We start from the raw sequence: 15,230 nt of genomic DNA, 5'->3' as shown, positions 1-15,230 counted from the left end.
AAGGTTACAACAATGCAAAGTCCTCATTTATATGGATAGGTAGTAAAGATATTAACTTTGGACTTTGTTAACTTTTAAGTATGCATATTAAAATTAATGGAGTACCAATACAAGAAGAAAAGTATAGTATGTGACTTGTAAACTAGTAGAGAAATATAATAGGAGGAGAAGAAAAATCAATACAGAAAGGAGAAATAGAAAAAGAAATGAAAAAATGTAGACTAGAAAACAAAGAGTATGGGGCGCCTAGTGGCTCAGTCAGTTAAGTATCTGACTGTTGCTTTAGGCTCAGGTCATGATCTCCTGGTCATGGGATCAAGCCCCACATTGGGCTACACACTCAGCAGGAAGTCTGCTCAAGATTCTCTCCCTCTCTCTTCTTCTGTCCCTAACCCCATACTCTCTCTCTAAAATAAGTAAATAAATCTTAAAAAAAAATTAAGGCAAAGAATACAATGGTAGATATCAATCCAAATGTATCAGTAAATTTCCTAGTAACCCCAGTTTAATGAACACTGGGTGTTATATGCAACTGATGAATCACTAAATTCTACCCTTGAAACTAATAATACATTATATGTTAATTAAACTGAATTTAAATTAAAAAAAAGAAGATAAAGCCTTTTAGACTAGATTTTCTAAATTCCAGTTAAAGATATCTTGATGAGCACTGAGTAAGATATGGAGCTGTTGAATCACTATACTGTACACCTGAAACTAACATAACACTGTATGTTAACTACACTGGAAATAAAAAATTCCAGTTAAGTACTACTTCAAAAAGATATACTTAAAAAAACAAGGATACAAAAAGGCTGAAAAGCATTCTATTTCATAAATTCCTGTTGTACATTTTTTATATATTAACATATTTGAAATCAGGATACAGCTCACAACTGATGACATCTCACCTGCTGTCAAAATATTTTCTCATGTATTAATGTCTCTAAACTGAGATGCATTTACAATGGAAGTCATGCAAGTTAGATGAAATATGGTTAAAAAAATAAAAATATATTAAAAAATGCTAACCTAAAGAAAATTGTTGGGACTCTATTTACATCAGACAAAATGGGCTTTAAGGAAAAAAAAATTACTGTGTATTTACAGCTATTACATACTGACAAAAAAATTCATTATTTCAGGAAAATCTAAGAATTCAAAACTTAGATGCATCTTTTAAGTTAGATTCAAAAACCAGAAAGCAAAAATTCAAGGTACCATCTGAAAAGAAATTGAAAAATCAGATATAGCAATGAAAGAGTTTAATTCATCAACTCAAAGAGATGAAGCTTATAAGAAAGGATATAAGGAAAAGATAAAAGGATATAAGGAAAGAATCCTTATAAGAATGGATATACATATCAGAACAGCCATTAATAAGCATAATCTAATGAATATAGGACACAATCATTAGAATACTGACCAATTCTAGGCCATTTTTAAACAAATTTCAAGAAACAAATTTTATGTGGACCATATTGCCCATTACAACTCCAACAAAAGCCCTGAAAATGTCTGAAAATTAAAATTTATATTTCAAATGTTCTTTGGTCAAAAAATTGGAAAATTTTAGTTAAAACAACTAAAATAAAAAAAATTATCAAACTTAGAAGATACAACTAAAGTAGCACCTTAAGGGATATCTGTAGCCTTATATACTTTAAAAAAATTAATTTCTTTTCAGCGTAACAGTATTCATTGTTTTTGCACCACACCCAGTGCTCCATGCAATATGTGCCCTCCCTAATACCCACCACCTGATTCCCCCAAACTCCCACCCTTGCCCCTTCAAAACCCTCAGGTGGTTTTTCAGAGTCCATAGTCTCTCATGGTTCACCTCCCCTTCCAATTTCCCTCAACTCCCTTCTCCTCTCCATCTCCCCATGTCCTCCATGTTATTTGTTATGCTCCACAAATAAGTGAAACCATATGATAATTGACTCTCTCTGCTTGACTTATTTCACTCAGCATAATCTCTTCCAGTCCCGTCCATGTTGCTACAAAAGTTAGATATTCATCCTTTCTGATGGAGGCATAATACTCCATAGTGTATATGGACCACCTCTTCCTTATCCATTCGTCCGTTGAAGGGCATCTTGGTTCTTTCCACAGTTTGGCGACCGTGGCTATTGCTGCTATAAACATTGCGGTACAGATGGCCCTTCTTTTCACTACTTCTGTATCTTTGAGGTAAATACCCAGTAGTGCAATTGCAGGGTCATAGGGAAGCTCTATTTTTAATTTCTTGAGGAATCTCCACACTGTTCTCCAAAGTTAGCCTTATATACTTTAAAGAAAGAAGCAAATTTAAATAATGAGGAAGAAAAAAAATCATAAAAATTCTCTATAAAATGGGTATAGAGAGAACATATTTCAACATACTAAAGGCCATATCTGACCAGCCACAGCTAATATCAAAATTTAATAGTAAAAAGCTGAAAGTCTTTCCTCTAAGATCAGGAAGAAGACAAGGATACCTACTGTCACCACTATTATTTAGCATAACTGGAAATCCTAGCCAGAACAATCAGGCAAGAAAAATAGATAAAAGGCATTTGAATTGGAAAGGAAGAAGTAAAACTGTTTGCAGATGATATGATATTATATCATCTTAAAGACCTTAAAGACACCAACAGTAAACTGTTAGAATAAATGAGTTTAATCAAGATGCAGAGTACAAAATCAATATACAAAATAAGCTGTGTTTCTACACACTAATGACAAACTATCAGAAAGAAAAATTAAGAAAACAATCCCATTTATAATTACATCAAAAAGAATAAAATATCTCAGAATAGATGGAAAAAAGGAGGTAAAATATTTCTACACTGAAAACTATAAGACAGTGATGAAAGAAACTGAGAAAGGCACAAATAAACTTCAAGACATTCTCTGCTAGTAAACTGAAAAAATTTAATATTGTTAAAATGACCATACTGCCCAAAGCAACCTAAGATTCAATGCAATACCTATCAAAATTCAATGGCATTTTTCATAGACCTAGAACGATCATAAAATCTGTTCAGAACCACATCCACTAAACAGCCAAAGCAATCTTGAGAAAGAATAGAGCGGGGGGCATTGCACTTATTGATTTCAAAATACACTACAAATCAACAGTTATCAAAACAGAATGATAATGGCATAAATGCAGACACACAAATCAATGGAACCAAATGGAGTCCAGAAATGAACCCACGCATATTTGGTCAATTAATTTATGACAAAGGAGCCAAAAATATACAACTATTAAGAATAGTACCTTTAATAAGTGGAGCTGAAAAAACTGATCAACCTCATGTGAAAAAATAAAGCTGGATTCCTATTTATACCATAAACAAAAATTGACTCAACAAAATAGATTAAAGACTTGAATGCAAACCTGAAACTGTAAAACTCCTAGAAGAAAACAGAAAGTAATCTCCCTGGTATCAATCCAGACAACATTTTGGATTTGAGACCAAAAACAAAGGTAAATAAAAGCAAAAGCAAAAATAACAAACAGGCCTACATCAGACTGAAAGGCTTCTGTATAGTAAAAGAAACCACCACAAAATGAAAAGGCAACCCACTGTCTGGGAGATAATATTTGCAAATCATAAACAATAAGGAGTCAATATCAAAGTAGAAACTCAACAGCAAAAAGACAAATAATCCATTACAAATGGACTAAAGACCTGAACAGACATTTCTCCACAGAAGATAGGTGAAAAGCTCACAGGTACATGAAAATATGGTCAACATCATTGGTCATTAGGGAAATGAATTATCAAAACCACAATGAGATACCACCTCACACACATTAGGATGGCTATCATCAAAAAGACAAAATATATCTAATGCTAGTGTGGATGTGGAGAAAAGGGAGCCTTTGTGCACTGTTGGTGGGATTGTAAATTTGATAGAGCGACTATGGAAAACAGTATAGAGTTTCCTCCAAAACTTAAAAACAGAACTACTGTATGATCCAGAAATACCACTTCTGGGAATATATCCAAAGAAAACAAAACATTACCTTGAAAAGATATCTGCACGTACAAGTGACACCATGTATGACAGATGAGAATGGAAACAATTGAAGGGTCCATCAGTGGATGAATGGATAGAGAAAGATGGGGTATATGTATATAACAGAATATGAAATCCCACCACTTGCAACAACATGGATGGAACTTGAAGGCATTGTACTAATAAGTGAAATAACATCAGAGAAAGACAACTATATGATTTCATTCATATGTAGAATCTAAAATACAACCCCTCCCAATAAAACTAGTAGAAAAAGAGATCAGATTTTAGATTACCAAAGACAGAGGGCAGAGGGAAAGAGGAAATGGAGAAAGGGGAGGGGAACTGGAACAAGGTGGTCAAAAGGTCCAAACTTCCAGTTACAAGATAAATAAGTACTAAGGATGTAATATACAACATGATGACTAGAGCTAACAATGCTGTATGAATATAGAAAAGTTGTTAAGAGAAAAAAAAGCCCAGAGTTTTCGTCATAAGGAGAGTTTTTTTCCATTTTCTTTTATTTTGGGGTCTATATGATAAGATGGATGTTGCTTCTTCTTCCCCCTCTGCCCGTCTACCCTGCTCATGCTGTCTCTCTCATTCACTCTTTATCTCCCAAATAAATTCTTTTTTAAAAAACTGGAAAAAACTATAAAATTGACAAATCTTTGGCAAAAATGATTTTAAAAATCAAGGAAAAAAAGATCTATGAGCACAAATAGCAAAAGGTAACATACCTAGAAACGAAAAAAGATTTAAAGAAGTCGCTGAATATCATGATATATATATTTTTAAACTTTAATAAAACATAATTTACCAAAATTAAATCAATAGTAGAAAATCAGAATGAGTATATGAGTACCAATGACATTAAATTAGTAATTTTTAAAAATTTCTAAGAGTAGACAGGGAAGACTAATAATGAGTTCCTTGTAAGGACAAGAAAAAAAATGAATAGTTCTCTACAATGACTCCAAGGAATTATATAGACACTTCATAAACATTATCTCATTAATCCTGATGATATCCCCATTAATTATTGCTCTACTATTTAACAGATTCATCCAACAAGGGAAGATAATAAGAATAAGAGATCAGTGGTTTGTTCAAGGTCGCTTTAGTAAGAGAAACTGAGAAAAACTTTCTTTTTTACATTATAAAGTTTTAAAACAACATTACATTGTCTTTTAACATTTCGATGACCAATAATCCTATAGCTGTCTTAAAAAGCTAAATGGATGGTAGACAAATAATATAGCTAAGAAGGTGTACTGATGCCAGGTCACGAATGGTCTATATGTTTTGTTAAGTCTTTTATTCTGTGCACAATGAAAAGTTGATACTCATGAAAGTATCTCTTATTCTAAAAGACACAGAAATTATGCACATTTTGGTGGAAAAATCATAGTTAATAATTGCATGGAGTACTGTGTGGTGCATAAACAATGAATCTTGGAACATGGAAAAAATAAAACAAAATGTTTTTTTAAAAAAGCTTAATATCAGAAAAAAAAAGAATTTCAGAAACATTCCTATATTTTAAAGAACAAAATCTTTTAAAAATTTTTATGGAGGCAATGAAAGAAATATCAGTAATATAAAAGGAAAAATAGTTTCCTTTATCAAAAATCGAATGCTTTATTATCTATAATTGTTGAAAAGAGAGTAAGAACTATAATCACCTTCTTTATTCTTTTACTTCTAGCAATTAAGCATTTATTTTTAACAAAGATAAACAAAGAAGAAATAATGGATCCTAATAGAATTTAAGGAGGTAGTAGCGATGGTGCCAAAGGGTTTGCTGATGGATCCTATGTGGATTATGGCAGGGAAAATTCAATGATGATATCAAAGTTTTGAGCACAAGCTGCCAGAATGACAGAACAACTATTCTTGGAATGGAAAAGGCTAAAGGAAGAACACTTGGGAGGAAAGAAATTAGGAGTTCAATTTTGTACATGTTCATTCGAGGCGCTTATCACACATCCAAGTGAAGATGGTGAGTTGGCAGCTAGATGTAGGAGTCTAGACTTTAGGGCAGTGTTCCAGGTAGAAGTATAAATTTGGGAAAGAGTAGCATAAAGATAATATTTAGAGCCATGAAACTGGATACTACTTAACAGAGTGACTACACATAGAAAAGATGATCTGGGAATGATCTCTGAAATAGTCTAACATTTAGAGGTTGGGGAGATGAGGAGGAATGGGGACTGGGAGTAAGGAAGAGCCCACAGGAGGGAAACCAGAGAAGTGCTGAAGAGAGCAATCATGTTTATCAAACTGCTAGGAGGTCAAGACAGAAGAGGAAATGATTAACCACTGGATTTAGCAATGAAACATCACTGCTGACTTCAACGAGAGCACTTTCATGGGTAAGTATTAAAGCTCAGTTTGAACAGTGCAAGGGAGAATGGAGGCAAAAAAAAAAAAAAAAAAGAAAGAAAGCTGGGGACAATTTTATAATAAAGGAGAGGTGACTGAAAAGTAGCTTGAAGTGACTATGGGGAAAGTTTCTCTGTTTGTTTTTAACACAGGGAAAATAACAACATGACTGTATGTGGCGATCTGTGGGAAGATCTACAAAAGAGGGAAAATTAATGGAAGAGAACAACTGTTGGGAGTGAAGACCTTAACATAAGAGAGGATGGGATGTCATGCACAGGTCAAAGGGCTGGTCTTCCATTGCAAAATGATTCTTTTCTCCCTAAAAGGAGTGGGGGAAAGGCAGAATGTATAGGACAGAATGTCTAAGGGAAATTTGACAACATATGGAACTTAACAGTCTCTCTTTTTTTTTTTTTTTTTAAGATTTTATTTATTTATTTGACAGACAGAGATCCCAACTAGGCAGAGAGGCAGGCAGAGACAGGGGAGGAAGCAGGCTCCCTGCTGAGCAGAGAGCACGATGTGGGGCTCCATCCCAGGACCAGGGATCGTGACCTGAGCCGAAGGCAGAGGCTTTAACCCACAGAGCCACCCAGGCGCCCCTGGAACTTAACAGTCTCTTTAAATCAGCAGTTTTGTTTGTAGAAATTTGCCTCATTAAGGACACAATCATGTTTAAGTACAAAGAAAAGACTTAGCTATAGGAATGCTCATGATATTATATTTAAAAGCCAAAAAATGAAGGTATCATAAGAGACCAATAATAATTAGCTACTGGACTTTTTAGACCTAAAATCCATTCAAGGAAAAAATGTTTAAAGATGTTTAAAATTATATCAAGATGTAACTCAGAAAAATTGAGTTTTCTCACTAGTACACAACCTAAAACTAAAAATCAGTTTTAAATATGAAATATATTTTAATATGTTTCTATTAACATATTTCATATATTTAACTTCAAAATATAACATTCCATTTTAAAAGACTAATGGCTAATAAACATTTTTAAAAGCTCAGGGGCACCAGTAATCAGATACATGCAAATTAAAACAACAAAAGGAAAAAAACAATAGGATATAATTTTTTACTTACAGAACTGGCCACACTTTTAATACTTAATTTTTTAAAAGTTTTCATTTATTTATTTGAGGAAAGAGAGAGAGAGACAGAGAGAACATGAAAGAGAGGAGGGGGGAGGGAGAAGCAGAGTCCCTGCTGAGCAGGGAGCCTGATGTGAGACTCAATTCTGGGACTCCAAGATCATGACCTGGGCCAAAGGCAGTCGCTTAACCAACTGAGCCACCCAAGTGCCCCTCACACTTTTAATACTTAGTTGGCAAGAGAGGAAGCAGGCAATTTCACATATTGCCTATAGAAACTAAACTAGTATGGCCTCTCTATAGGGCAATTTGACAGCATATCTCAAAAACTTTAATAATATATATGCTTTATCCAAGAAATTTTACTTCCAGGAGTTTAAGTAATCATGGTGTGTTTGAAAAGATGTAGTTACAAGGTTATTAACTGCAATAGCATATGTGACAGTGAACAACCAAGTGCATCCTAAAGGTCCAACAATAATTGGGTAAACACATTATAGAGATAATTAAATTATATTCATTCAGGGAAATGAGGTTGTGAAAGGATATTTAATTACATACAGAAATGTTCATTATAGAGTATTGCATGTACATTATAATTCCATTTTAAAGAAAAAATATATCTATGCATAGAAAAAGCTGGAAAGCTACCCATCAAAATGTTAATGCTTCTAAAAGCTGTTTCTTTTTTTTAAAATTTTTTATTTTTTTATTAACATATAATGTATTATTAGCCCCAAGCGTACAGGTCTGTGAATCATTAGGTTTACACACTTCACAGCACTCACCATAGCACATACCTTCCCCAATGTCCATAACCCCACCACCCTCTCCCTAACCCCCTCCCCGCCGGCCACCCTCAGTTTGTTTTGTGAGATTAAGAGTCTCTTTTGTCTCCCTCCCGATCCCATCTTGTTTTATTTATTCTTTTCTTACCCCCCCAGCCCCCCACATTGCTTCTCAACTTCCTAAGAGGTGTTTCTTAAAGGCAAGATTATGAGTGACTTAAACTTTCTTCTATCCACCTGTCTTTATTTTCTAATTTTTCTATAATTAATATGTATTACTTTCCAAATGAATTAAAAGCAGTAATTTTGTTAAGGAGAGACTTCTACAGTTTCTTAAAATTAGTAACCCAATAGAGCTTTTAAAAATATGTTTAATACAGGTATATTTCATGGAAGCAAACAAATGTTGAAAATACTGGTTCTTGGGGCACCTGGATGGCTCAGTCGGTTAAGCATCTGTCTTCAGCTCAAGTCATGTTCCCAGAGTCCTGGGATTGAGCCCCACGTCTGGCACTCTGCTCAGCAGGGAGCCTGCTTCTCCCTCTCCCTCTGCCTGCCACTCCCCCTGCTTGTGCTTGTGCTCTCTCTCTGTCAAATAAATAAACAAAATCTAAAAAAAAAAAATAATAAAGTAAAATATTTTTTCTTTATTGCAATCAGAATAGTTTAAATCTTTCTGAAAAGATCTCACATGGTCAGTAATGCAAACATGCTTATGACTAGGTTAAACTGGTATTTGCCTTCTCATTTTATTGTTCTTTTTTAAGATAGTAGAAATCCCTCAGTATATAAAGGAGAGAAAGTGATACATACATGTTAGGATTAGTGCATCAGAGAAAGAGGAAGTTGCATACAAATTCACACAAAAAGTGGTTACGCAAGTTGGAGACATAGAGCATATATCATCAAATTCATATATATTCATATATCATCAAATTCTGAGGGGACCAGTTGAGAAGGTTTCATTATTGTAAAGTGATGTAATAATTACTACAGTCTCTTATGTGAATAGGAGAGAAAAATTAATATTTGCATTTATCTTTATATTTTCAAGTCACTTCCTAAATCATTAAAAATAGCCTTTCTACCTACATGTTAATGGCCAAACCCCTAATGTCCAGGGGTTCTTGTTCTTTAATTTAAGACCTGTGTGTATGACTATGGACAAGTTATTTAACCTCCCTGCATTTCAGTTTTTTCTTGTTAATTTAACACCTGTGTGTATGACTATGGACAAGTTATTTAACCTCCCTGCATTTCAGTTTTTTCATTTATAAAATTTAGTAGTCCAATGTCACTGTCTTTTGAGGATTAAATAAGTTAACAAAAGGAAAGCACTTTGAACAATGCCCAATATACAGAAAGCATTCAATAAGTATTATCACTATTCTTTTTACAAGTATTATTTTTGAACTATTTGTTATCCCCATAGAATGTTCTATAATCTATTACATCCCAAAAAGTGTAATTTTATGCCTGTTCAAAAATTCTTGCTATAACATTTTTTTAGATTGAATGTACTAGAATTATTCCTTTTCCCAAGTGATTCATTTATTTAAGTTAGAAATCTTGGTACCATAATACTGTGTTACTTCTCCCTCACTACCTGAGTATCTTCACAGTCCTATCTCTCCAATAGTGACTTCTCTCACTAGATGATTATCCTGGGGACAAGGACTATACTCTTTTTCAGAATTTCATGAAGCATCTACATTCTTGAAACCTATGTATCTCTGGTAGTTAGGAAAGTTTCTTTCCTACATTAAGTCCTTAATAAATGCATCTTCAATGTGTGTGTGTGTGTGTGTGTGTACATAAATTACACATATACGTTATTATTCTCTCTTTCTCTTTCCCTTACAGCTCTGGCCTTACCATAACATTTTTAAAGTATATAAAGATGATCATTCTATTTAGGAAGCCAATTCTACAAGTAGACTTACAAAAAAATCTATAGATTTCATCTGATTAATTTTCAATGCTGATGAGATTGTAGGAAATTCTTAATTCTCATAAAACCCTGGTAATAGGATTAATTGGTACAACTCTTTTATATAGACACACTTCAAGGGCCATAAAAAATTTCATTGTCTTTGCCTGAGTAACTGTAAATTCACAGCAGAAACAAAAAGAAAATTGATTTTCACAAAATGTTCATTATTCTTTCCTTTCTAGTGGAGAGAAAATGGAGAACAATCTGAATGATGGAATTCAGTTTTGAACTCTCAATGGACTATAAAAGAGCTATTAAAGTTATCATTATAATGACTATAGCAACAGAATTACAAGCTGTTTTCTAAGAACTATACTTAATGCTGCAATTACAATTATGTAAAAAGTGTATTTACATTAAACACTAAAGATGTAAATGAAGTTTTTATTTTTCAATGATTTCTGATACTGAAATAAAAGCAGTTTTACACAGAAGTCAGTTGCTTTTTAGTTACACTAACAATGAAACTGTAGAAAAGGAAATTAGAGAATTGATTCTATTTACAATAGCACTAAAAACCATAAGATACCTTGGAATAAACCTAACCAAAGAGGTAGAGGATCTATACTCGAGTCATTCGACTCGACTATACCGGTCATTCATGAATGAAACTGAGGAAGACACAAAAAGATGGGAAAACATTCCATGCTCATGGACTGCAAGAATAAACATTGTTAAAATGTGTATGCTGCCCAGAACAATCTATACTTTAACACCATCCCAATCAAAATACAATTGGCATTTTTTAGAGTGCTGGAACAAACAATCCTAAATTTTGTATGGAGCCAGAAAAGACCCTGAATCACCAAGGAAATGCTGAAAAAGGAAAACAAAGCTGGGGGTTTCACATTGCCTCATTTCAAGCTTTATTACAAAGCTGTGATCACCAAGACAGCATGGTACTGGCACAAAAACAGATACACAGACCAATGGAACAGAACAGAGAGAGCAGATATGGACCCTCAACTCTATGGTTAAACAGTCTTTGGCAAAGCAGGAAAAAACATCCAGTGGAAAAAAAGATAGTCTCTTCAATAAATGGTGCTGGGAAAATTGGACAGCTACGAACAGAAGAATGAAACTGGACCATTCTCTTACACCATACACAAAAATAAACTCAACATGGATGAAAGACCTCAGTGTGAGATAGGAATCCATCAAAATCCTATAGGAGAGCATAGGCAGTAACCTCGTTGACATCGGCCACAGCAACTTCTTTCAAGACATGTCTCAAAAGGCAAAGGAAACAGAAGCAAAAATGAACTTTTGGGACTTCATCAAGATCAAAACCTTCTGCACAGCAAAGGAAAACAGTCAACAAACCAAAGAGGCAACCTACGGAATGGGAAAAGATATTTGCAAATGACACTATAGACAAAGGGCTGATATCCAAGATCTATAAAGAAATTCTCAAACTCAACACCCCAAAAAAACAGATAATCAAGTAAAAAATGGACAGAAGACATGAACAGACACTTCTCCAATGAAGATATACATATGGCTATCAGACACATGAAAAAAATGTTCATTATCATTAACCATCAGGGAAATTAAAATCAAAACCACATTGAGGGACGCCTGGGTGGCGCAGTTGGTTGGACGACTGCCTTCGGCTCAGGGCGTGATCCTGGAGTCCCGGGATCGAGTCCCACATCAGGCTCCCAGCTCCATGGGGAGTCTGCTTCGCTCTCTGACCTTCTCCTCGCTCATGCTCTCTCTCACTGTCTCTCTCTCTCAAATAAATAAATAAAATCTTTAAAAAAAAAAAAAAAACCACATTGAGACACCACCTTACACCAGTTAGAATGGCAAAAATTAATAAGGCAAGAAACAACAAATGTTGGAGAGGATATGGAGAAAGGGGGACCCTCTTATACTGTTGGTGGGAATGCAAGCTGATGCAGCCACTGTGGAGAACAGTTGTGGTGATTCCTCATAAGATTAAAAATAGAGCTACCCTATGACCTGACAATTGCATTACTGGGTATTTACCCTGAAGATACAGAAGTAGTGAAAAGAAAGACCATATGTACCCCAATGTTCATAGCAGCAATGTCCACAATAGCCAAACTGTGGAAAAAGTCAAGATGTCCTTCAACAGATGAATGGGTAAAGAAGATGTGGTCCATATATACACTGGAATATTACTCAGCCATCATAAATGATGAATACCCAACTTTTGCATCAGCATGGATGGGACTGGAAAAGATTATGGTGAGTGAAATAAGTCAAGCAGGGAAAGTCAATTATCATATGGTTTTACTTACTTGAGGAACATAAGGAATAACATGGAGGACATTAATTGAGGACATTAGAAGAAGGAAAGAAAAAGTGAAGGGGGAGGGAATTGGAGGGAGAAGATGAACCACAAGGGACTGTGGACTCAGAGAAATAAACTGAAGGTTTTAGAGGGGAGAGCGCTGAGAGGATGGGTGAGCCTGATGGTGGGTATTAAGGAAGGCACACATTGCATGGAGAACTGGGTGTTATATGTAAACAATGAATCTTGGAACACAACATCAAAAACTAATGATGTATATTGTATGGTGACTAACATAACACAATTAAAAAAATTAAAAACAAATAAAAAAGAAAAAGAAAAAAAAATAAAAAGAAAATCAATGCTAAAATAAAAAAGCCTATGCCTTACCAATGTTTTATACTCCAACAATCATCTTGAAGCACTGAGCTAGCATCACTTCACTGATATATCACATCTACAAAGTCTGGACATGCGGCAGATCCAACACTTAAAATAATTATGCAAAGCAGAATCAAAAGTAGTATTACTTGCATATAACACCCAGTTCTCATCATACCATGTGCCCTACAACTAATGAATCATTGAACACTACACCAAAAACTAAGGATGTACTATATCTTGGCTAATCGAATTTAAATTTAAAAAAACGTTGGGGGGCTTGGGTGGCTCAGTCATTAAGTGTCTGCCTTTGGCTCAGGTCATGATCCCAGGGTCCTGGGATCAAGCCCCACCTTGGGCTCCCTGCTTAGCAGGAAGCCTGCTTCTCCCTCTCCCACTCCCCCTGCTTGTGTTCCCTCTTTCACTGTGTTTGTCAAATAATAAATAAAATCCTAAAAAAATAATAAATTTAAAGGAAGTAATATTACAAAAAAATTATATTTATTTTTTTAAAGACTTTATTTATTTATTTGTTTATTTATTTATTTATCACAGAGAGAGAGCGAGAGAGAGAGACAGAGAGATCATAAGTAGGCAGAGAGGCAGGCGGGGTGGGGGGAAGCAGGCTCCCCACTGAGCAGAGAGCCCTATATGGGGCTTGATCCCAGGACCCAGAGATCACGACCTGAGCCAAAGGCAGAGGCTTAACCCTCTGAGCAACCCAAGTACTCCCCTCAAAAAGCAATTTTAATCAGTATATTATATAAGATATTCAACTATAAATTAAGATTTCAATAACATATTTCAAAATGTCAAATACCTTTGGGTAAATTTCAAATATGGTGTGTAATCTATTACAGCAGGAAAGTTTCCATCCAGTCCTTCTCCCTTGAGGCAGAAGCTAAGACAAGAGACAATAAATATGTCATAATACATTAACTTTTAAATCAATGTTAAGTATTATAAACAATCTCTTGTTAAAGACATGTGTTTTCATCAAATTGCAGGTAAATTTTTTAATATATATTTAATTCATATGTTACCTGTTACAAATAAACATCTTAAAAGATACTCTACGTTCACTACCAATGACAAAGGACTGCACAAGTTAATATACTTTAATATGAATATATCATGCCAAAAAAAAAACTTTCTGAGAAATTTGTTCAAACATTATTTATCGGACACTACTTTGGTCTTCGCTGAATTTTAAGACATCATTAGAAGATTTTCAAATGAAGACTTGTTCACATTTTATACAAACTCTAATGTGACACTGACTAACTCTTCAAAAGGTTTAATTAGAAAAATGAAAGTTTTCTAAACTGTCTGAATAGGTGAAAGGGCTTGGATGTTAGACCTAAAAAGAATGCTAAAAAAAAAAAAATCCTTTAATCTTTTTAAAATTATTCTTTATTTTTCTGTATTTTTATTTTTTTCCCTTTAAAAAATTAACATAATGTATTATTTGTTTGAGGGTTACAGGTCTGTGATTCATCAGTCTTACACAATTCACATACCCCCAACCCCTGTAATACTGATCACCGAACTACCCATCCCTCCAACCCCCTTGAGAGCTCCAGCAACCCTGTTTGTTTCCTGAGATTAAGAGGTGCTTATGGTTTGTCTCCCCTTTGGTTTCATATTGCTTCATTTTTCCCTCCCTTTCCCTATGATACTCTGTCTTGTTTCTCAAATTCCTCAAATAAGTGAGATCATATGATAATTGTTTTTCTCTGACTTATCTCGCTTAACATAATACCCTCTAGTTCTATCCACACTGTAGCAAATGACAAGATTCTGGGTATTTCTGATGGCTGCATAGTATTCCATTGTGTGTGTGTGTGTGCATGTGTGTGTGTGTACATCTTCTTCTTTATCCATTCATCTGTTGATGGCAATCTGGGTTCTTTCCATAGTTTGGCTATTATGGACATTGCTGCTATAAACATTCAGGTGCATGTGTCCCTTTGGATCACTGCCTTTGTATCTTTAGGGTAAATACCTAGTAGTGCAATTGCTGGGTCATAGCGTAGCTCTATTTTCAACTTTTTGAGGAACTTCCATGTTGTTTTCCCAAGTGGCTGCACCAGCTTGCATTCCCACCAACAGTGTAGGAGGATTCCCCTTTCTCTGCATCCTCGCCAACACCTGTCGTTTCCTGGCTTGTTAATTTCAGCCACTCTGACTGGTGTGAGATGGTATCTCACTGTAAAACCCCTTTAATCTTTAGTCAATCCTTTTTGAGGACATGGCAACAGGAAAGGTTGAGATTTGCCCAAAGTCATACTGGGAGTCTCAAAGCCAGT

The 15,230-nt window shown here is 34.7% G+C and overlaps 1 protein-coding gene across 4 annotated transcripts in view; it reads right to left on the bottom strand.

Annotated features, from left to right (window-relative positions):
- RUNDC3B (RUN domain containing 3B) overlaps nt 1-15,230 on the bottom strand; it is a 137,278-nt gene that overhangs the window by 44,637 nt on the left and 77,411 nt on the right. For all 4 annotated transcript variants that reach the window (XM_044245947.1, XM_044245949.1, XM_044245948.1 and 1 more), the window contains one exon: nt 13,742-13,822. In XM_044245947.1, the coding sequence (XP_044101882.1) occupies nt 13,742-13,822 (81 nt within the window). The remainder of the gene's footprint in view (nt 1-13,741; nt 13,823-15,230) is intronic.

The sequence above is a fragment of the Neovison vison genome, chromosome 4 (genome assembly GCF_020171115.1).
Source record: "Neovison vison isolate M4711 chromosome 4, ASM_NN_V1, whole genome shotgun sequence".
NCBI classification, from domain to species: Eukaryota; Metazoa; Chordata; class Mammalia; order Carnivora; family Mustelidae; genus Neogale; species Neogale vison.
The sequence above is the reverse complement of the archived record's forward strand: the minus strand, read 5'-3'. Positions and strand labels throughout refer to the sequence as shown.